Source organism: Chlamydotis macqueenii, chromosome 11, assembly GCF_036417535.1.
Source record: "Chlamydotis macqueenii isolate bChlMac1 chromosome 11, bChlMac1.mat, whole genome shotgun sequence".
NCBI lineage: Eukaryota > Metazoa > Chordata > Aves > Otidiformes > Otididae > Chlamydotis > Chlamydotis macqueenii.
The window spans coordinates 1,898,731-1,919,650 of record NC_141566.1 but is presented as its reverse complement, the minus strand read 5'-3'; the positions used below and the strand labels follow the sequence as shown (position 1 = coordinate 1,919,650).

The following is a 20,920-nucleotide window of genomic DNA, read 5'->3' as shown; positions in this document are numbered from 1 at the left end:
AAAATCGAGCTGCAGCGCGAGCGCCGGTTATAGCAGGAGGCTGCCACCGGGCTCCGGCGGCAACGTGCCGAGGTAGTAGCACTCGGGAGCAACGTGCAACCGCAGCAACGCTCACAGAGAGATGGATGCGTTACTCCCCACGTGCCAGAAACGCGTGCACCCCGACAGAAGAGCCATCGATTACAGGCGGCCACTTTGCCTTTGCCTTCCTCGCTCTCCCTAACCCTGACGTGCTGCCACCATCCGTTAACCGCTCAGATCCCCAGCGCGCTCCCGCGCAACGCCAGCACCGCCTGGCAGCACTCCCAAACCTGCCCGCTGCTAAATCACAGGATTCTTGGTGCTAGCAGCATCCCTTCAGGAAACCATTTCCTTACTCTAATTATCAATCTTTTTAATTAGAGGTTCAAGAAATGATGTCATCTATTCAATCATCAGCCTATCTACCTGCCAACTCAAGACCCTTCTGGCAAATACACCCTGCAATGCTTTCTCCAGTGTCATTTTGAGCAGGACAAATAGCTCATCATTGTCTTTGGCTCATGAGATTCTCTTCTGGACTAGGAAGAGCACAAAAGCACAGGAGAAAAACCCCTCACTTCTTGCCTATCTGTTCATCTTCTCGTAGCCAAATCAGAGGGACTGTGTTCAGAGACATAAAAGACAGAAAATAGCCTTACTCCAGAAACACGCTGTATACAAAAAGATGTTATTAGGTAGCGAGAAGCTCCTTAGCACGCGGCCATCAGAGCTCCCTCACCTGGCTCCAGGGCTGTAACAAGACACATTTCTGGATTTCCAACCCATACAGCTCTCCTTGTGCTCTGCAGGACAGCCGAGACCAAAAACCAAACCTGGGAGAAAACCGTCACAAAGCTACTCACCGCGTCGCCTGAGCAAGTGCTGCATGCGCCCTCCCACCTGGTCCAGCCCCATCGGGGTGCTCTGGGAGAGCGGCTCCGAGCGACACCTCTCCACGAGAACTTTGAAGGGTGCCGCTTGCGGGGATGGCTGAGAAGGATGCGACGTCAGCTGGCAAGAGAAGAACGTTCACGTGTCAGACCTCAGACAAAGCAATCACAGCACACACAACAGTACATACAGTTTTCAAGACAGTGCGACACACGTTAGACATTCCCACTGCGATCTGCACCCACTGCATTTATTTTTTTTTTTTGACTGAAAGATTAAGACTTGCCGGCTGCGGCGCTGGAGTGCCCCAGCTCCCGTTGCACGGGGTTCAGACCTCGAGCACAGCTCACAGCGTTTAAGTCCCACAGCTTCCAGCGGCACTTGGCCTCCGCGGCACTTCTGAGAGTAACAGGCGATGAAGATGTCTCCTTTCCACGCAGCTTTTTGTCTGCTCTCAGATTACCACGTCCCACCAGCAGCGCACGCAGGGAGCGAATCAGCTGGTGCTGAGGACCCAACGCTACCTAAAACATTTTGGGTTGGCTTCACAATGTGCTGGCTGCTTTCCAAGGGACAGCAAACCAGCAGCCAAAGGTACAACCTGGCTGGCAGGACGGGGCCTCACCCGCCAGCCCCACGCCACGGTGCCCAAGCAAAGGACCAAGCTGGGTCTGGAGATGGTGGCCAGGGTCAGCCAGACTTCGTTAGGCACATTCATGGCGATAAAGCAGGTCCAAGGTAAAACAAGCGAGTCAGTTCACAGATCAGGGTCAGACAAAGCCTTGTGACCCTTAGGCAGGTCCGTGGCGGTGAGGTAGCTCCAAGGCCAAGCCAGGAAATCAGGCCCCAGGTCGGTCTCCAGCCGAGCAGGGAGAGGCACAGCTGAGCTGGAGACCAGCACTCCTCCCGTGTTGGTCAAGGAAGGACTGAGCACCCAGGGCAGAGCTAAAATGGGCTGCCAGGCCCTGGGGATGGTGTGGAGGACCCAGGCAAGACTGCTTAGGGCCATTAAGAGCAATTAGTGCACTCAAAGCTCAGCGAGGGTGGACAACTTGGAGGTCTGCTTCAATGGGCACTCCTGAACTGAACTAGGAGGTGCATCCTTTGGTGGCCTACAGAAAACGGCAGACTGTTAATTTCTGGATTTTTTGCCAGGTTACAGTTATCAGTCACCACTGGTCTCCACGTACAGCCATGCTCAAGAGACACCGAAGAAGCGGGAAATGGAACAAGGGGGTTTTTCAGAAAGACCTCCAGCACTTGAAAGGTATAGTCCTGGAGCAGAGCAATGAATTTGCAATGGTGAGGTTTAGGAGAACAGTCTGTTTATGTGTGCGCTCATCCAGCAGCGTAGTAATAGGATCTGCCCATGCCATTATAAAAACAGAAGTTACAAGTTCTTAGAATAAAGCTGGGATACCCATCAAGAACAATTCCCGCAAAACTCAACAGTCCTCCTGATAAAAGTGAATTAAATTAGTAACAGGATGTCATTTTTCTCATTCCCAAAAATCTTAACAAAACACTCCCTTCCAGGTATTTCTAGAGGTCATAGAAGGTCTTTTTCAACTCCATAAACAGAAGCTTACAGAAGGCCTACAAAGAGGACAGGAGGTGACTAAACATGACGGCATTGCTGTTATTGCTGTGCTGCCGGAGTCACCGGGAGGGTACAGAGAGCCTTCTGGGGAGAGAAAGGACTCTTCATGTGTAGGTGGACTCGGATCACTTTGGTGGAACACATAACTGCAAACGAACATATCAGACCCACGGACTGTCCTCCTTCAAAAGCCGAGTCTTGCAACACTTAACTGCTAACAAAGGTCTAAATCATTGACCCTCCTGCAACCCAATATCTGTAAAATCATCTGGTTTTCTTTCAAGATACTTCCTACCCACCCTACGTCTTCTCCTGGTGGCTTCTGGTGCGACTGGGGAGACGTACCTAGCTGCATGCAGATGGCCTGGCCTTGCTCTGTACCAAATCCACCAAGGACCATCGGCTCTGGACCAGGCTTCAGCCCTTTGTGTTACTCTTAGGAATTTTTCCAGGTCTTTGTTGCTGAAAGGTTAGCTCATGATCCCATTGCTCAGCATTTCTAACGCTTGCTCTTTACAGCATCGCCGTTTGGACCAGACCGTGGTCCCAAAACACTCAGCGTACACACACCCCCCGCTGGGCACGATGCGCCGAACGGGCTGGTCTGCACCTTCCCCTGAACATCTGTTACGGGGGCCATGGCAACACACCCCTCCGCACCGTTTCCCCTCTAACGTATCTAGCTCCTGCCACCACAGCCGGGTTGGTTTTTTTCCGGCTGTGCCTCCTCCCCAGGGAGAGCACAGGTTACAGCCTGGCCAGGTTTCAGATGGTCCAAATGCAAACCACAGCCCTCAAAAGAAAACTGGGACCTCGTTCTCTGAAAACGCTCCTGCTTTTCATTTTATTGTCTGTGACGTGACACCGTGGAAGTCTGGTGGATAATCGCAGAGCCAAGCAGTCAGCAGAACAATCCGTTTGGAGAGGTCAGGAGAAGAAAGCAGGAGGTGCTCCTCGCTGGGAGGCACCTAGCCCCAGTTAGAGGCAGGTGTGTCGTACTTCCACGGCCCAGCTAATAACTGGGTGCCCCAAACGGTTCAGGGCATCCGTCCCCAAGACTCCAGCAGCCCCTGTTCTCACTGCTGTGGTATTATCGATTATCTTTATTTACTGATGATGAACAAAGCGGACAGTCCCCAAAAGCAGAGTGGGAGCCTGGGGATGAGTTAAGGTTTGATCTCTCGTTCCCTGCTCCCAGCACCGTGTCCACTGACCCAGGACTGGTCTTGACTGGTTAACAGCTGGGAGGAGGAAAAAGCCAAAGAAAACCTTCCACGCAGAGAAGTTCTGGACACATTGTCATGTTAGCGTGTAGGCCACCCATGCCCAGAGGTCCCCACTCACATCGTTCCTCTGGTGGCACCAAGGATGACAGGAGGTGGCCTGTGGTAACTTTGAGGCTGGGAACTAGATCAGTTTAAGATCCAACAAGTATTTTAAGAAAACACGTGGAAATCTGAATCACCTATGTGTTCAGCGGCTGGTTATACACACATGTAAAGCCTATCAGCTTTGCAAACCCAACCTGCCTCTCCCTGACAATGCTAAAAATACATTCCCAAAAAAACCCTACCCCACTATAGATAGCACCAAATACAGGCTGTAATTCAAGATTTTGCTGGCACCTCACAGTTATTAAAAACACGAAAATCTGAACACCTTGGAGATAGGATTTAGAGGTTTTGTCTCTAAAAACGAGACGACTGTCAGCCATAACCATATGAAAAGCCACAAACACACAGGATCTCCATTCTGCAACTAAATCCTACCTCGCTACTGGCAGGAGCATACTGCTTTTCTGGCAACAGCAGGATTTAGAAAGTACTCTTTCTTAATTTGGAAGGACTACGAAGCTTTTCGTAAGCGCAGCTACCAGCAGCAGGCTGACACAAGCCAGTTTACTGCCAACAACCAGGATCTGAAGGGAGCTCTGAAGACCAGCTCTCAGAAACGCCCATCTCCCGGCTGGCATCATTCACCGGAGCGGGGAGGGAAGAGACAAATCCACCCAGCAGTCCCACTCCTGCAGCTGCTCCCAAGATGTGCTGCAGCAGAGCGACAATAAAACAACATCCAGCTAAAGGTCACTATGAGAACTTGTTGCACACCGCTTGTAATTTCTGGCAAATGCAGAAAAAGTTGCTGTGTCTTCCTCTTGTGAAAAGGCGCTCGCAGCTGCTGCCCCAGAGTGAACCTTCAAATCTGTGGGAGGATCTGAGATGCGCCCCGGCTATCAGACAGCAGATCTGCAAACGCGTCCTCTGGCATGTGCACACGCAGGCAAACCAGTAATCCTGCGCTTCCAGTCAGACCCACCGCGCGCACAGGGAGCGGCTCGGCTTTTCCCAGGCGGGATGCGGCTAGCGCGCAGAAATCACAAAAGCAAACAACGCCGTGCCAGCCCCGACCCCGCGCCATCAGCACAGGCCCCTCGCGGCGTGACCACGCTCCGCGACGGGGAGCACCTCGGCAGACAAGCTGGCTCCCGAGTACGGCACTCGGAGGAACAAACCGGACGGCTGCTCCAGAGAAACATCCGCAGCGATGCTGAGGGTTTGACCAGACGGCCCCTTCCAGGCTCCGAAACCAAACCGGCTGGGAAACCCGGAGCATCCCGGGTTGGCTGGCACCTCATTCCATGGGACAGACACTTTTGCCCAAGTTGGAAAGGCCGTAGAGACCTCACGTGCCCACTTCTGGCAGTCACCGTTCCCCCAGAAAACAGCATCACAAAACCAACCGGTGCCTGCGCGCAGCCCCAGCAGCAGGCTGCAGTCCGCAAAGCTTTCGGAGATAAAATACAAAATGCTAGGGAAAAAGATGAGGGGTTTTTTTTTCAGTAAAACAAACCCTTATGTCACAAATAAGCCAGCAGAGGGCATAGAAAGACTGCAGAGAAAGCTCCTTCCCTGCCAGAGCGACACAGGCCGAGGTGCTCCGCACTGCCCGGTCCCTGTGTGTGCCCCCATCTCTCTGCCAGCAACAAGGATCCATTTTCTGGGTCCTAAAATCTCTAAACCGATGCCTGAAACACGCAGTCAAGATGCACATTTTGCAACCTTTCCTCATGTCAGCCCCAAAGGAGGTAACAAATTCCCCACAACCCCTGCCCGAGGACACAGCAGGAGGTTTGAAACCCCCCTGGAAAAGCCAGAAAGTCTGTGTGGTACCAAAGCCTCCTTCCACCTCAGCATCACCTCGGGCCACGGGAAGTGGTCAAGTAACAACCGGGGCTACGCCCGCCTCCCTGCCGGGATGCTGTGGGGTTTCCAGAGGCGGGATGAGGATAATTCATCTCAGCAGGGACATGGAAAATGGAAACTTGTAGAGTTTGCAACTGTCCAAAATCCAGTAAAACCTCTGTATTGTCTTTCAGCCCATTTCTCACAGCTCTCTCTCAAAACGAGGAAGGCACTCTCATTCCAGGATTGCAGCGGTATGAACGGTGAAATCACTAATTTGTTTCCCACTGACAACCTATCGTGGCCTTAACTGTTCCTTCAATTCTTCCAAATGTTTTTATCTCCACTGTTTCACAAGTTCCCAGAACAAATGAGAATTCGGGATGGGGTCTGAAAGCAACCAGGCAGGGGGACGGTTTGAGAAGTAGTTTTCTACCTTTCTACAGCCGCTCCTCTTGCTAAATGCTGCCGCAGTGCTATTTCCTTTAGAGCAGGAGGATCAAATCCTATTGAGCTCTTACTTCCCTGTAACATCACGCAGCTCCTGCCCAAAGACGTTAAAATTTTAAAAGGCAAGCCCAGGAAAGCAAGAAACAAGGCTGTTAATTACAGGAGAGCACAGCTAAACAGGGCCCCTAGATCCCACTCCAGCACCCTCTGTGCCACACCAGCCTTGTATTATCTCCTACCCAGTTCAGGCAGGGAGCCTCACTGAGAACCGGCGCTTTTGTGCTTTTTGTGGGACAAGGTGGAGGTTGTTTTGAAAATATTTACTCGAACTCTCTCTGCTCCACACCGCCAGCACACTGTACCACTGCCAGAGCACCTGCTCACAGCAGCTGACCGAGCCGGGCCACCCCGTCCCGGCAGCACCTTCTCGCTGCTGAGGTTGAGCGTTGCACTCAAAATACAAATCCTTCCGTTAACGCAGGGCAGCCTGGAGCGGAGGCAGGAGGGCCAACAACTGTCCTGGGGAACAGGTGCCAGCAAAGAGCTGGCTTTAGCCCTAAAACAAGAAGAGGCTGGAGCTTGCTGCTACTGTCATGCTCAGGCCGCAGTTATTCCTCTTGTATGTTTATTTTTGGTAAAACATTTCCGAGTGCCGCTCCCTGATGAGAGACAGGCAAGCTAATCCCTTGGGTATTTCAGGACATTTGTTCCTGGAGCTGCCAGCGAACTCTCTAGGTGCGTTCCTATCCAGGAGCATCCCTCCTTCAGCCTCCCTCTGGACTGCTCTGGGTCTGATGCTGCCGCCAGATCTAAATCCCTACTCCGAGCTGCTGGGATGCGGAAGGTGTTTACAAACCGGGGCGGCTGTATGCTTTCCCATATCCCGCTGCCGCTCCTGCCTCGTGAAGCAGCAGGCCTTCGGCGGAGCCGGAAGCCACGGCAGTCCGGAGGTCATACTGCTACCGCCACGCTCAACGGGAACTCGGGGGAGTTTCCTGCCCGGTTGTCTCAAGCACTATATTTCAGTTTCTTGGTAATGTTTGTAAGCTGCAACAGCTGAGCGGGGGCTTACGGCATGTCCTGTTCACACAGCCGACCCGGGACACCGCTCCGGTTTTGCCCCGAGAGCTGTTCCGTCAGGCACCAGCCATTGCCCGCAGCTGGCGGAGACATGGCCGCTCTGGGAAAAGAGTGCCAATATTTTCCTCTGCTCCACTCAACCCTTTCATGCCTCCGTTATCTTCCTCCCACCCGGAATACTTTCAGATCGGTGAGGGATATCAAACCACAGCCCTCTCATTCAAGCTCCTCCTAAAAGCATTTCTTCCAGAGCCCAGCAGAAGTGACTAACCGCTATTCACCACGCTTCGTAAGTGCCCGCAATTACACAGCGCACTGCCTTTACTTTTGTGTGTGACACAAAATGGAGCTGAAAAACAAACCCAGGAACACCGAAAAATGGCACTGCCCATTTCAGATGGGAGCCAGAAGTTCAGATTTTTTTCCCCTGGCATTTCTAATGTGCTGCCAATTTTCAAACACTTCCCCTCTTGGCTCAGAAGTTACGGTGACCCCTTTCCCAACAAGGAACAACGTCATCACCTCTGTAACATCTCTGGTTTCTCCAGGCCCTAAAGGAAAGGAGAAAGTTTCTTCATTAATTCACCCAATTTCCCTACCTGGCACCTTCAAAAAAAAAAAACAAACAAAAGTCACCATTTCAGCCTCAGCTAATCAGCAGGGACCCAAAAGCAAAGAGCTGGCCTTCACACTCGGTCCTACCATGGTCTGTCCACAAACCTGCACCAGTTCCGCAAGCGGCGCAGAGCGACGGAGCCGGGACAGCTGACAGGGCTGCCGCCGCTCACAGATCTCTGCTCCACACACAGACAAGTGCGCGGGCGCTACGGCGACGGGCTGAGAGCTAATGGGGAGGCCAGCGGCTTCAGGAGGGCTTTTCTCCGACCAAGGAGGCAGCCAGCTCCTTAGCAAGGCTTTCTGCTACAGGCTCAGCACCAAACTGCTGAGGCCACGCAACTCCTGCCAGGTTTGGAGCACAGAGAGAGCTCGTTTGGATCTGGCAGAGAAATGATCTGATGAGCTCTACAAGACATGGGTCACTTTTTTTTTTTTTTCTGTTCTTGCACTGTGTGCCAGGACTCTGACTGGTATTCTAGATGTCACGGTGTAACCAGCATCACCCAGTAAAAACCAACAAACGCCATCCCTGCTGCTTTTTTAGATTAGAAAACACAAGGGCCACAGCGTAATTGCTGAACGTCATTTGTCCACGGCACACTTCAAAACTCTAAATTTGTCAAAAGCACTCTTCTGACAAGCTTCCACTTCAAATCAACGAAATGCAGGGAGGAAAAAAAATCAAAGGTAGTGCCTAGAAAAACCCTGCTACAGCCCTCTTCTAGAGGCACTGATGCAAACAAATGGCCAAAGGGTTGTGGGAGGAGCAGCTCTGGAAGTTCACGCTAATAGCTCAGGGACACACCAGTTAACAGGCTCCTCTTAGACTGATACACAAGCTGTGTCTACTGCAACATTCAAATGATGGTCTACTTAACGCAAAATCCCAGTGAGGAATATATAAAAACATGTTCAAGTGGAAACCATCTTCACAAGATGTATAACAGCATGGTCTTACTGAAACCGTTACAATAAAAGTCACTCATACCTTTCCGTTTTTGAGCCGTCCGGAGGAGACAATTCTAGAGACGTGCACTTGGAACGGACGGCACTCGTCATTACAGCTGAAGCGTTCCCCTCCGTCAGTCACCTCTACAGAGCTTTGTTCTACAAATGAAATGGTTCCACACTTTTTGATGCGGCAGTCAGTTTGCTCTAAAACCTGTCCTTTCAGTGTTGTGCATTTTAAAAAAGCCACTACAGAAAAGTCAACTTCAGCAACTGGAGAACAGCCCAGGTCCACAGCATCCAGATTATTCACAGGAAGATCTTCAGAACGTGCTGGGTCCCTGGCCACGACCTGTGCCTTCTGCAGAGTGCTGCCAGAGTCCTGACTCCCCAGCTCACCTCTAGACAAGTCCTGCAATGGCAGCTCAGAATTTCTCAAGTCCTGCATATCCAGTTCTGTCTTTGAAAGCTCCTGAGCCGCTGCTGGAGATGAATCCATGTCATTAGCAACCACTGGAGCACAAGCCACGTCCTCAATATCAAGTTTAGTCAGGGTTGTCTGTGGAAGGTGGATCAGAGCCTCAGTCACTGCAGAAGAGTCACCACCTGCAGCTGGAGAACAGCCCAGGTTGGCATCACCCAGATTATTCACAGGAAGATCTTGAGAACGTGCTGGGTCCCTGCCCATGACCTGTGTCTTCTCCAGAGTGCTGCCAGAGTCCTGACTCCCCAGCTCACCTCTAGACAAGTCTTGCAATGGCAGCTCAGAATTTCTCAAGTCCTGCATATCCAGTTCCGTCGTTGAAAGCTCCTGAGCCGCTGCTGGAGATGGATCCATGTCATTAGCAACCACTGGAGCACAAGCCACGTCCTCAGTATCGCGTTTAGTCAGGGTTGTCTGTGGAAGGTGGATCAGAGCCTCAGTCACTGCAGAAGAGTCACCACCTGCAGCTAAAGAATGGCCCAGGTCCACAGTATCCAGATTATCCACAGGAAGACCTTCAGAACGTGGCAGGTCCCTGCCCACAACGTGTGTCTTCTCCGGAGTACTGCCTGCGTCCTGAATTTGTTTAGTCAGAGTCATCTCTGGCAAGTCGATCAGATCCTCAGAGAACTCTTTAGTATTCAGCTCAGTGAAAGAGTGATCTGCAAGCTCTGGTGGTCCTGGCCCAAAGGGAGGAAGCGATGTTCCATTAAATCTGTCATTCTCGCTGCCCAGGGCAGAGGAACCAACGCCTTGCGACGCTTCTGTGGTTTTGCAGTGTTGGATGGGCTCCTTGCCCACCAAACTCTCAAAGCTCAGATTGTCCCATGTGCCTGAGTCTGGGGACTGCAGACACGCTCCTACCGTGCAGAAGGCGCTTGCGCTCTCATTTTCGATAACCAAGCTCTCTTTGTGGGAGGTAACATCCTGCCTCCAGCTTCGGAAACTCCGCTGAGGCCTTTTCTCATCAGGCGAAAACGCCCTCGAGGAGCCTCGCAGCCTCCGTGCTGCCTCGGCCACGCTGGTGAAGAACCTCACAACGCCCCCGAAGTGAGTGGCTTTGCTTGCACTGCTTGATTTTTTCCGCTGGCTGAGATTCTCCTCACACCTCGTATCAAAGTCAAAATAAGAAGTAGAATGATCCGTTCTATTTTCTAAGTTCTGGAAATTAGTTTCAGCCCTTTGGTCTGGAAGCTTTGAATTATCTTTGCTAGTCAACGAAATTCCTTTCAGATAGCTCCAGACATCAGAGCTTCTTCCTCTTCTGCTCTCCTGTGGGAGCACAGCACACTGTTTTTGACTGTCCCCTTCTGTAATTGCAGGATTCTTAAAGTTTTCAGAATTCAACGAGTCGCTCTTTCTAGCCGGTATTCTGTGGCAGTTACTCTCGTTATCGTTGCTGTGCAATCTGACGCTGATATCCCTGAGACATCTACTTTCATTGGCATCAATTTCGGGAACGCTGATATTCAGCTCTATGTCTTCAAAAGAAGAGTCCAAATCATCGATGTACCCCGCATACGAGTGGCGGGAGGGCCTCCGACTGTCACCCAGTTTCTTAACCCTGTAGACAGCTCTTTGCCCGCCGCCGTGACTGTCCTCCTCAGGGTCACAAGCAACCTGGGCTCCGGATGCTCTCAAATCCGCATTCTTATGGACCTTGGAGGTTCTTTCCTTTTTTAAGGGCCTTACCCTGTTCATGAAGGATGATTTTTTTAATTCGGAGACCTCAGAAGTAACTCCCAGTAGGATCATGGACTGGGGTCTTCCTTTATTCGCAGAGAGTCCTTTCCTTCGTCTAACAAAATTCCAGATCCGGCTGCCCTTGGTCGCCTTCTTATACCTGGGTGCCTCCTCCCGTTCGCTCAGGATTGCATCGCTGGAGGTGCAGCGCTCGGCACCGCAGACCTCCAGCACGTCGGCACTCCCCTGCTCCATGTTCGCTTGGAAAATCCTGTTTGCGTATCCATTTGGAGCTGTCACGGGACCAGTATGCCGGCGGCCCTCTATGACTTCCATCGCCCCGGCTCGCAAGCTGGTATCAGGGGTCACAGATGCATTGTCTTCAGACTGTTTTCTTCACAAGACTTGAAGAAAAAAAAAAGAACAAAGGAATGCAATTAGGAGCAGAACAGTTCTTTAGACGACACATTTGTTAAAGCATCGCAAGTCGACCCTTATCCCAGTGGCAGTTTTACCGTCAATTTCAGTGAGGCTGAAATTTTGCTCGCAAACTACGTACATTTTAAAGCAACTGAAATCTGATTTAAACGACTCAAAATTTAATGACCACAAATAAACTTCCCGCACTAATAAAGTTACCACAAAGCGTACGCAGAATCCCATAAATCACACCAAACCGCAAGGACTCGAAATACATCAGAGCACGTGACAGAGAGAAAAAGAAGGAATCGCAGTAAGGCGTCCCTGCGATCTGCCCCAGCCCCACCCGCCAGCAACCAGCAACGCGCTCCCCGTGAGTTCAGTCTCTTCAGGCAGGCTTCCAAAGAAAAGTCGGAACGAGCCTTTTCCTGGAACCGATGCAACTCCGAAATACTACAACATCAGAAAACTCATGGAAGATCCAAGCCAGATTTTTTTCCTCCTACAGCTATGGCACCAGAGGGAATCCCTCGCGGGACCGGACTCCTCGGACAGGCACCGAGGAACCAGGGCACAGCCAGCTGAGGTCCAAACCCTCAACAGAAACAACTCCTATCCCGCCGTTTCATGAACAACAGTCATCCGGCTTTCGCTACAGCCACGACACAGGAGTTGTGCCAAGCGTTTCTGGCACCAACAGCACTCGGGGTGGCAAAAAATGAACGTTTGCTACTGCGGTGGGTGGACCACGGCCAGCTGCCGACCCCACCGTGCCATCACTAGCAACAGCATAGGGGGAAAACGTAAGGCGAAATGGGTTTACGTCGTGGGTTGATATAAAGATATGGACATCCCTGACCCACTGCTGTCACAGCCAAAACAGACTCGACTTGGGGAAAATTCATTTGATTTATTGCCAATTAAAGTTGATTTTGATAACGAGAAACAAAGATAAAGCTAACACATCACCTCGCCCCCACCCGGCCCCTTTTTCCCATGGCTCCGCTTCCCGCCTTCACTGCTGAGGGCTCTCCCTGTCCCTCGAGGGCCGCAGGGGGACGGGAACGGGGAGAGGTACGCTCAGGACACCGCAGTTCCTCTCTGTCGCTCCCTCCTCCTCCTCACGCTTTTCCTGCACTCCCGTGTGGGGCCTCCACAGGCCACGGTTGCTGTCGGAGAACATCCCCCTGCTTCTCCACCACCTTCGCCGACCTCAGGGTTCACCACGCTGTTTCTCACTGGTTTTTCATCCCCCTTCACTCCTCTCTGACGTTTTTGCCCTTTCTTAACCACGATTCCAGAGAGGCACTGCCAGCCTCTCCTCACAGCGGCCCCCGCTACCAACCCCTCCCCAAACACACCCCACACAGCCTAAACGTAGAGCAAACATCTTCCACACACCACCTCGCTGTGCTTCCCCATCTACCGACTCAACCCTCTGCCTTCCACACCGGCCACGACAGAGATTTTGGGAAGAGAACCTCCTCCCCCAGGCAAAGGCCAGTTTTGGGTCCTGGGCGCCGCCCACCATCACTTAAACCCCGCAGCACAAATTCACGCAGGAGCTGCGCTGCCCTGGGTCCGTACGGAGACCACAAAAAGCTTTTGTTCCCCAAAAAAAGCCCAAGGATGGAGCAGGACTGCTCCTCCAGCTGGCGCTCGAGAAGGAGACCAGCCCCTCGCTCCGGGTCTGTGAGTTATTGTGAGTTGTTCACAGACATCCCTGCTGCAATTTAAAGAGTAACACATTTGAATGGATTTGAAGGAGTTGGGGGAAAAAGAGTATTTGAGTAGTTTCAAGTTGTGCAGCCAACTGGCAGCAGAAGACAAAAATCACAAAAGGTCCCTATTTTTTTTTTGTTTTCTCTTTCCAGTTTTTTTTATGTTTTATTGTTTTTGGCTGAGTGGATCCTGCATGAGGAAAGAAGAGTCGAAGGAAACTGCCTGTCTGCAAAGTCTTTGGAGGGATGCTAGCACAGAGGAGAGAGGCTGCTCCTCATGTCTCAAGCAAAAGAGAGCCTGTAACAGGAGACAGATCCTCCACAAAGCAACACAACCCAGAAACGCAGGGCGCAAGGGTGGATTTAAATTAAAAAAAAAAAATTATTTAATTTTTTTGAAAGCTTTAAACGAGACGTAAATTAGAGCCGCCACCACAAAGCCGCTCTAAGCAGACGTGGGACGGGTGCTTGGCGGCTCCTTATCGCCTTCCCTTCCACCGCAGCCTCACCTTAACCTCTCCTAACCTCGGAAACCATCACTGGGGGGGAACTCTGACCACAGAAAACGTGAGGCAATGCAATCACCTCACGCCTCTTCCACCGCCCTCTGAACCACCTCGCGCCCAGGGAGGTGGCTCAGCCTGCGTCTGGTCCACAGAACACGCGACATCTCACTGGCGAGGAAAACGGCGTCGTCAAACCACGGCTATCAATCCAACGCTGAACACCGCTCCAACCCACAGGGGCTACGCGTGTCTCTGCACAAGACCCTGCTCTTCTCCTCACGCGAGGAGCAGCCCCTCATTCTGAAAACTCACCTTCCTTTTCCAGCTCTCTGAGGTGGACAAGTAAGTGAGGATTGCACAAAATCCCAAGCAAACGGCACCGGCTGTCTTACACAAACACCTACACCAACGGCCACAATCCCCCCTCCAAACTCTTCCTTTTTTTTTTTTTTTTCATTATCCAAATCTTTAAGAAAGAACTAGATACTTCGCATCTCGTTCGTGACTGCACAACATTTCCTTGGCAACAAGGCTTTTCTTGCATGATACAGGTGGGAGTAACAGCAATTCTGTTCCCTTCAAGCGTGATTTAGCAGACCGACACAAGAGCAGAAATAATACCGCGGGCCCAGGTAACGGTGGTGCGGTAGCCCTCGGGCCAGCCTGGACAGGATCACACGTGGGAAACGTGCTCTCCACCGCAGAGCCTCTGGCAGAGAGCAGCTGGACAGACCCGAGGTCGACCACGAGGGTTTTGGAGCCAGGGCCACGCAGGGTCAGAGGTTCACTACACCCTCACTGCAAAGGTGATGCCAGCAGCACACAAGGGGTCCAAGCCACGTCAGGAAGAGTTGGTAGAAAAGCCCAGCTCCTCTTGGCACTCCCAGTGCTGCGCTGGACGCCCAAAGGACAGGATCTGCTCTTGCTGCGGGGCGATGACTCCAGACACCCCTCCGAGGCTCTCCATCCCCCTCCCTCGCCCTTCCCCAGCACTAAATTTGCTCCAAAACCCAACGGCCACCCCCAACACCGCACGATCCGCGCTGAAGGCCTGGGGACGGCGCAGCAAGGGCGCCGGCAGGCGTGCGAGGCGGCAGCCAGAGCTGGAACGCACCGAGGGCCCGCGGGGACATGATCTTCCACTCGGCTCTTCCTCTGTGGGATACAAAACAACAAACATGAAGGAGCCTTTGGCCATTGTTTCTCGGTGCCGGGGGGGTGACGGGGAGAGGGCACGCGGCGCGGCCGGCCAGAAGGCATGGCTGAGCTAAGGAAGTCCTGCCCGGGCTTCGGTGTATCCGTTCCTCTCCAGGAGGGGCGGGGGGAGGCAGGAAGGAGAGAAAATAGAGAACAAATGATGCTATAACCCTTGAGAGAAACCTGTCTGCTCTCAGAGAGCGCATTTAGCCCAACTATGCAGCGCCTCTCGCTATACAAAAGAAAAAGAGGAAAGAAAGCCCGGCCAGTTCTTCCGTTACCATGTTCTACCACCAAAAAAAAATGGGAGGAAACAGATGTTAAGCTCTCCAGAGTCAGGAAATTATCTCTTTCATGCGGGTACAGTTACTTCAGTGTATTTAGGTCAAATAAATAGGGAGCGAATCGTGACTTCACCCCTCTCTGTTTATGTCTCCGCAGACGTTTCAGCCCCTCTCGGTGCTGCTTCGAAGCACCGGCCGCAAAACCGTGTTCAGGCCTTCGCAGAACGGTCCCGGGTGATGCGGGCAGGAGCCAGCCATGCTCGAGCCCCCGCCCGCCCGGCAGGCCCCCAGCTCGCGCCCCCACAAAAAAAAAAAAAAAAAAAAAAAATCAACAAAAGAATCAGCCTCTCTTGTTGGCGGGACAAGGACAGTTCGCTGCTCAGCTTTGGCCAGCCACGGCGGCACTGCAGCTTGCGCAGTAACTTTTTTAAACGGAGGTGGAAGGAGCACAAAGAGATTTGGGTGAAACATCTGCAAAATGGATCTCCAGGCCATTAGCAAGCGCAGTTACGGCTTTCCGGTGCCGGGCTCCCCGAGGAGCGCTGAGCAAGTGCCCGTAGGAAGCGACCATAGAACTTAGCTCGCGTTCTACATGCTCGGCACAATAGGTTACACAGGAAGCTAAACCCCCTCGTCAGGAGCAGGAGGCAGACAAGAGAGCAGTTTCCACCCCTTTCCACTCGGGAGGGGACAGGCCTTACTGAAACGCCGAGTTTTCCGTGGCAGAAGGGAATCCGCAGCAGCGGTCTCACTCCACCGCTGAGGGCAACCCGCCAGACATGTCACCACCGGGCAAGCGCGCCACCTTCCCCGCGGCAGCGTGCATCTGCCCCGCGCCGTTTTCACAGTTTAAGCCAAAGCTTTTACAGCACTGGATCTGCATTTGTGTTTCTGTTAATTCACCATTCACCGGGCAGACGGACGGATGCACAGACAGATAGCTCCATCCCTCTATTCATAAGGACGGAACTCAAAACTTGGGTTTGAGTAAATCCGCTCACTCATGCAGAACTTAAACGTAACTTCCTTCCCATTTCGGGGAGCTGTAGAGTTCGTGCGGCGGCTAAACACAATGGAATTACAGCAGGAGCCTCATTTCGCCCGCGGCCGAGGGGAAGAGAGTCACCGGTCAGCAAACGGGGCTTGTGCTGGTGCTGCCAGGGGAGGGACCAGCTCACCGCCAACGCCGGCGGCTCCAGGTCCCCTTGACACCCAGGAAGCACAGGGACGGCCAGCGCAACGGGGGAGCCTGAAAAAGCGGTCACCTTCCAGCGCAAGGTTATGTTTCGAGGCGCAGAAGCTGCTTCCCCGGCCTTCTCAGGTGTTTGGCACCAACTGGCACCATTATAATACAGAAACATCTGCCGCTACACGTAGATTATTTAAGCTGTTCGGCAGTCAGTTGAAAGCAGTTAATTATATGTAAGAACATTTAATTACCATCCAGCAGCAGATGCAGGTACTCTAATACCACAGAGATGAGCTAAAGCACAACAGAACTGGCAGATTCAGGGGTCTACACCCGCGCACGCTCCGCTAACGTCAGCGGAACAACACCAAGCCGCCGGCTGCCGTCCTTCGTGAGGATGCTGGGAGGCAACAACCTGACGTTGCTCTGCGTTCCCAATTAGTCAGTTTAGCAGAGATGCCTCAGGAACTTTACAGCCGTGACATTTCTCCACAAACAGCCCCTTAAAAATCCTTTCCTCCCGCAGAAATCCTTCAGAAAAAATAAAGCATGGCTGCCCCCAGTCTGAACAGAAGAACAGAAGTCAGTAGCCAGCATTTCATTGTTTATATCTTGAGACAAAGATAGTGCCTAAATAATTGTCTATTGTGTCCCAGAGACAGTACAGGAAAGCTCTTCCCCTAGCAGGGAGCCTGCAGGTCACACATGCTTCTGCCATAACATTTGCTATAAATAATCCCTGGTTGAGCAAAGGTTTGCACTAGCTGCAAAGCGGAGTACAGCCGGCACCGCGTTCCTATCGGCTTCGGCCGCTAGCTCTCCCCAGAGAGGGCATATCCTACCCTATTGTTCCTGCTCAAATGCTTGAAAGAATTATTTTTTCCTTGCTTCTTTTGTTTGAGGAGTTTATTTATATTTCCTCTTTGACATGGATTTACTACTAGAAAAAAATAAGTGCCACCTCACAAGGCAGCTCACCGATGCCAGCGTTGAAATCGGGGTCGCGTTTGTAGATGTACCGCCATAGCTACAGACCTGCAATCACGTGTGTGCAGCTCAGGAGCAGAAATGACAGCCGAGTGCCAGCGACGGCCCCCAAATCCACACGCAAAGCCTGGGAGCGCATGCAGCAACCGGTTCGGCTCCAACATTTCCAAGAATTACTTCAGCGTGTTACTCAGCAGCTCCCTGCCGTTCCCCTGGCCATGGCGAAGGGCTTCTCACCCCCAAACAACATCAAGGCACCTACTTGTTTTAGGCAGCTATCGGGGTGGGCTTTCCCCCATACTTCTTTCCCCTTGTGCCCTTTTTCCTTACAGCAGTTCAAACGGGAACCACCACATCTCAGGTTCCTCCACCAAACAACCCGAACGCATCCGTTGGGATTGGGAAACGGAAAGGCAAGGAGGCGGGCTGCTCCCAGCCCTCATCAACCCGCTGCCAGGAACGAACCCGCCACACGGCCTCGCCTCACAGCACGGCAAACCCAGCGACCAACACCTCCTTCAAACTCAACAGCTGGCTGCTGGCTCGCTCTCGATGCCTCAGCACCGCGTTGCAAAAAATGTAATTTACCAGGCAAAACCTTTTGACTAGAAGGCGAGGCACGGCCTTACCGTCCTCTGAAACCGGTGGCAAGCCTCAGACTGGAGCCCAGGGTATCGGGCGTACAAGCATCTTTGCCTTCAACAGCTTTAGGAGCCTCCTGCACCGCTTTGGAGTAAAATCGACCCAATTTCTGGGTACGTGGAGGTGTGATGGCCAATGGCCCCTGCTGTGCATTCAGCCACCGCTGAGTTCCGGGACACCCACCTTGGGAAGGCAGATGGCCCTACACAAAATTGCTTTTCGGCATGCGACAAACCTAATCTTGCGTTTCTCGAAAAGCACCGCGACTGCTGGGTGCCCGGGGCTGCTCTCCGGCTGCGGCTTTCCACCCCAGAGGGGCACAGAGCTCTCAGGGGTCTGATACTCACCTGCAAGGCAGGGGTATCACCTAATCCAGGCACGTCCATCTCATGCCCTGAACCCTCCGAAGTCACGAGGTGCCTCCGAGACACGCAGACACCTTTCTCCTACCTTCCCCGCTCAACAGCGCCAACAAAAAATAATCCTTTGCCACCCGGAGCCGTTCCGCACCACCCGGGACCACGCGGGCAGCCCAGGCTGGCGCGCACAGCGGGTGCTTTGCAAAAATTATCGGTGTGCAGGTGACGTCTGGAGCACAGTTTTGGTGGCAAAGCTGCCGTAGGTGTTACCCTGCATTTGTGCAGTCCAGCTCGGCCAGACCTGCTCCTCACGACTTCCAAACCCGAGTTTGCCAGCGCAAGCCTGCCCTGCCGACCCAACGCGGATCCCAAACCAAACACGCAGCCTTTCCGCCGGCCCCGCGAGCGCATCCCCTGTCTGGACCGCTGCACGGTCCCACCGACGCGGCTTTTCCCCGCGAAAGGGGCTGTCAGCTCGCATTCCTCACGCGCCGGGGCCCCGCTCCAGCCAGCCACACTCCGCTGGGCGACGGCGGCTCTGAACACGGGGAAGCCACATCGCATTCAATCAGCGTCATCAGCGATGAGCTTTTTCATCTCCCGGCTGTGCCCCCGCCACGCACCCCGGCCGCCGGGACGGGGCTGCGCACGCACGGGTGGCCACGCGGTCCTCTCATCCCACTTACCCCTGTTTTAGGGCTAAAAACCCAGCCGAGCAGGAGCAGCTAAAAGCTCTGTTATCACCATTATCGCCCAAATCTTTTTTACAAGCAGCTGGGGATTTTGTTCCAAGTGTGATGCATCTTTTTATTTCACTCTTTTCAATATTGTTAACATCTCTCCAATAACTCCTTTTCAACAGCAAGCGAATTTATTGCTGTGGGTGGCAAGGGACCGAACGAACACCGTAAGCAGGAACGGCCAGGACCAGTCACCCTCAAAGTGCCCGTCGCATCCCTCGGCAGGTACACCTCCCCCTCTCCAAGGACAGTTTGGGAACGCACGCGGGCAACATCCAGTTTTCGCAGGAAATCGCACGGCGTGGATGTACAAACATCGCCATCGTGCAAAAACCAACACGCATCACGCAAACCTGAACTCTCTACACGCTCCGGCGTTTCGCCAACGCCGAGCGGCAGCGACGCCCTCGCCGCAGCTCTGGGCTTCCACAGCGGCAAGCCGCAGGGCACCAGGCCGCAAAGACGGCGGCCCACCTCGGGAAGGACAAGCGTGCGGGTTCCTGCGAGGACGCGCAGCCCGTTGCAGGCGGAGGACCAGCCCGCAGCGAGCCGAGGCGCACCGGCTCGCCTTTTCTCACTGATTTGGTTCAAACTCCGCTCAGCTGGCGCGAGGGCTGCAGGAACTCCCCACGCCGGCTCTGGACCTGCCCGCACAGGCAGCGCCGGGCCAGCCCCGGCTCAGCTCACCGGCGCTGCCAGGGTTTGCAAAACCTGCTGAGTTTTCTGGATGTCATTCCAGCATTGCGGCTTCTCTTCGGCTGGAGCTAGCGCTCTGTACCGAGGCAAAACCACCTCGGCTCACAGGCCGCACGCTGGATCTTCGCTACGCGCTGACGCGTTTCCTTCCCGTAGTAAAACAGACGGGCTCGCCTGTACACAGGCTCTAGCACTCCCTTGAAATAAAAATTCTTTACAGAGTCAATCCTTCCCGGCCATCCCACCGGAGAAGCACCAGAAGAGGACTCTGAACCGCGGTCGTGCCCAAGCACTCGGCACGCCGGCTGCAAAACGCCCGAGGACATCGGGATGAGGATGGCAAATGTTTTGACAGGTTACTGGTCCCAGTAACAGCACCTTCCCACAATGGCTGTGATTCACCATTCACGTCAGCGGCGCGGAAAAAGTGACCCCTTCTTCCTTCAGAGGAGACAAAGGAAACGCTTAAGAAAAAGTGTTTAAGCACGTGGGCTCAGCCGGCAGAAAACCCGAGCAAAACTCCATGCCCACAGAAGCCAGAGGGATCGTCCGTCGACTTTAATCGCTCTGGGGCTTCTCCTCTGTCTGAAAACATGCGCTCCCCCGTCCCCCAGCAGCGCGCAGACGGGAGCGCCGGCCGCAGCGCGCGGCAGGGAAGCCGCCGCCGGCACGAGCGGAACAGCCGCTATTTCACAACTGCTCGCAGCACGAAAAGCGAGAAACCCGACGCAGCCAGCGCGCCAGAAATCACCTCCCCAAAAGCCGCGGCAATTGGGAAGGGTTGCCAAGAGCTGCCCCCCGGCATAGGGACGCTTCGGCCCTGACCGCATCGGCTGAGGGCGCGGATGCAGAAACACACGCCGGGCAGCGACCGTGCGGCCCCCGGCACGTGACGAAAACAGGTCCAGGGAAGCCAGGAAGGAGGCAGCAAGGGAAGCGCCCGCGTACCCAGTTAAACCCGATCCTTTTGATCCTCACGTCAAAGGCACACGCCCGCGTTCAGTTTGGTTTCAACCCCGAGAGAAGAGTGCGCCGAACTTTCCTCCCACGCCACGCCTCCTCCTCCCACCTCCGGGAACTCTGACTCCCGGCCTCAATGGTGGCTGGATGCGACGGCGAGAAGGGGCAAGGGAAGAGGGGAACGAACCAAGCATCTCATCTGGGAGCTGGGTTGGATGCCATTCTGACCCATCGCTACAGCAGTATGGCTCCACAGCCTCCA

At 53.5% G+C, this 20,920-nt stretch overlaps 1 protein-coding gene across 2 annotated transcripts in view; it reads right to left on the bottom strand.

Moving 5' to 3' along the window:
- Nucleotides 1-20,920, bottom strand: part of ARHGEF9 (Cdc42 guanine nucleotide exchange factor 9) — a 185,278-nt gene that overhangs the window by 156,417 nt on the left and 7,941 nt on the right. For both annotated transcript variants that reach the window (XM_086756110.1, XM_086756112.1), the window contains exons 2-3: nucleotides 8,831-11,361; nucleotides 885-1,032 (exon numbers count right to left, since the gene is read on the bottom strand). In XM_086756110.1, the coding sequence (XP_086612236.1) occupies nucleotides 885-1,032; nucleotides 8,831-11,293 (2,611 nt within the window). In that variant the 5' untranslated portion in view covers nucleotides 11,294-11,361. The remainder of the gene's footprint in view (nucleotides 1-884; nucleotides 1,033-8,830; nucleotides 11,362-20,920) is intronic.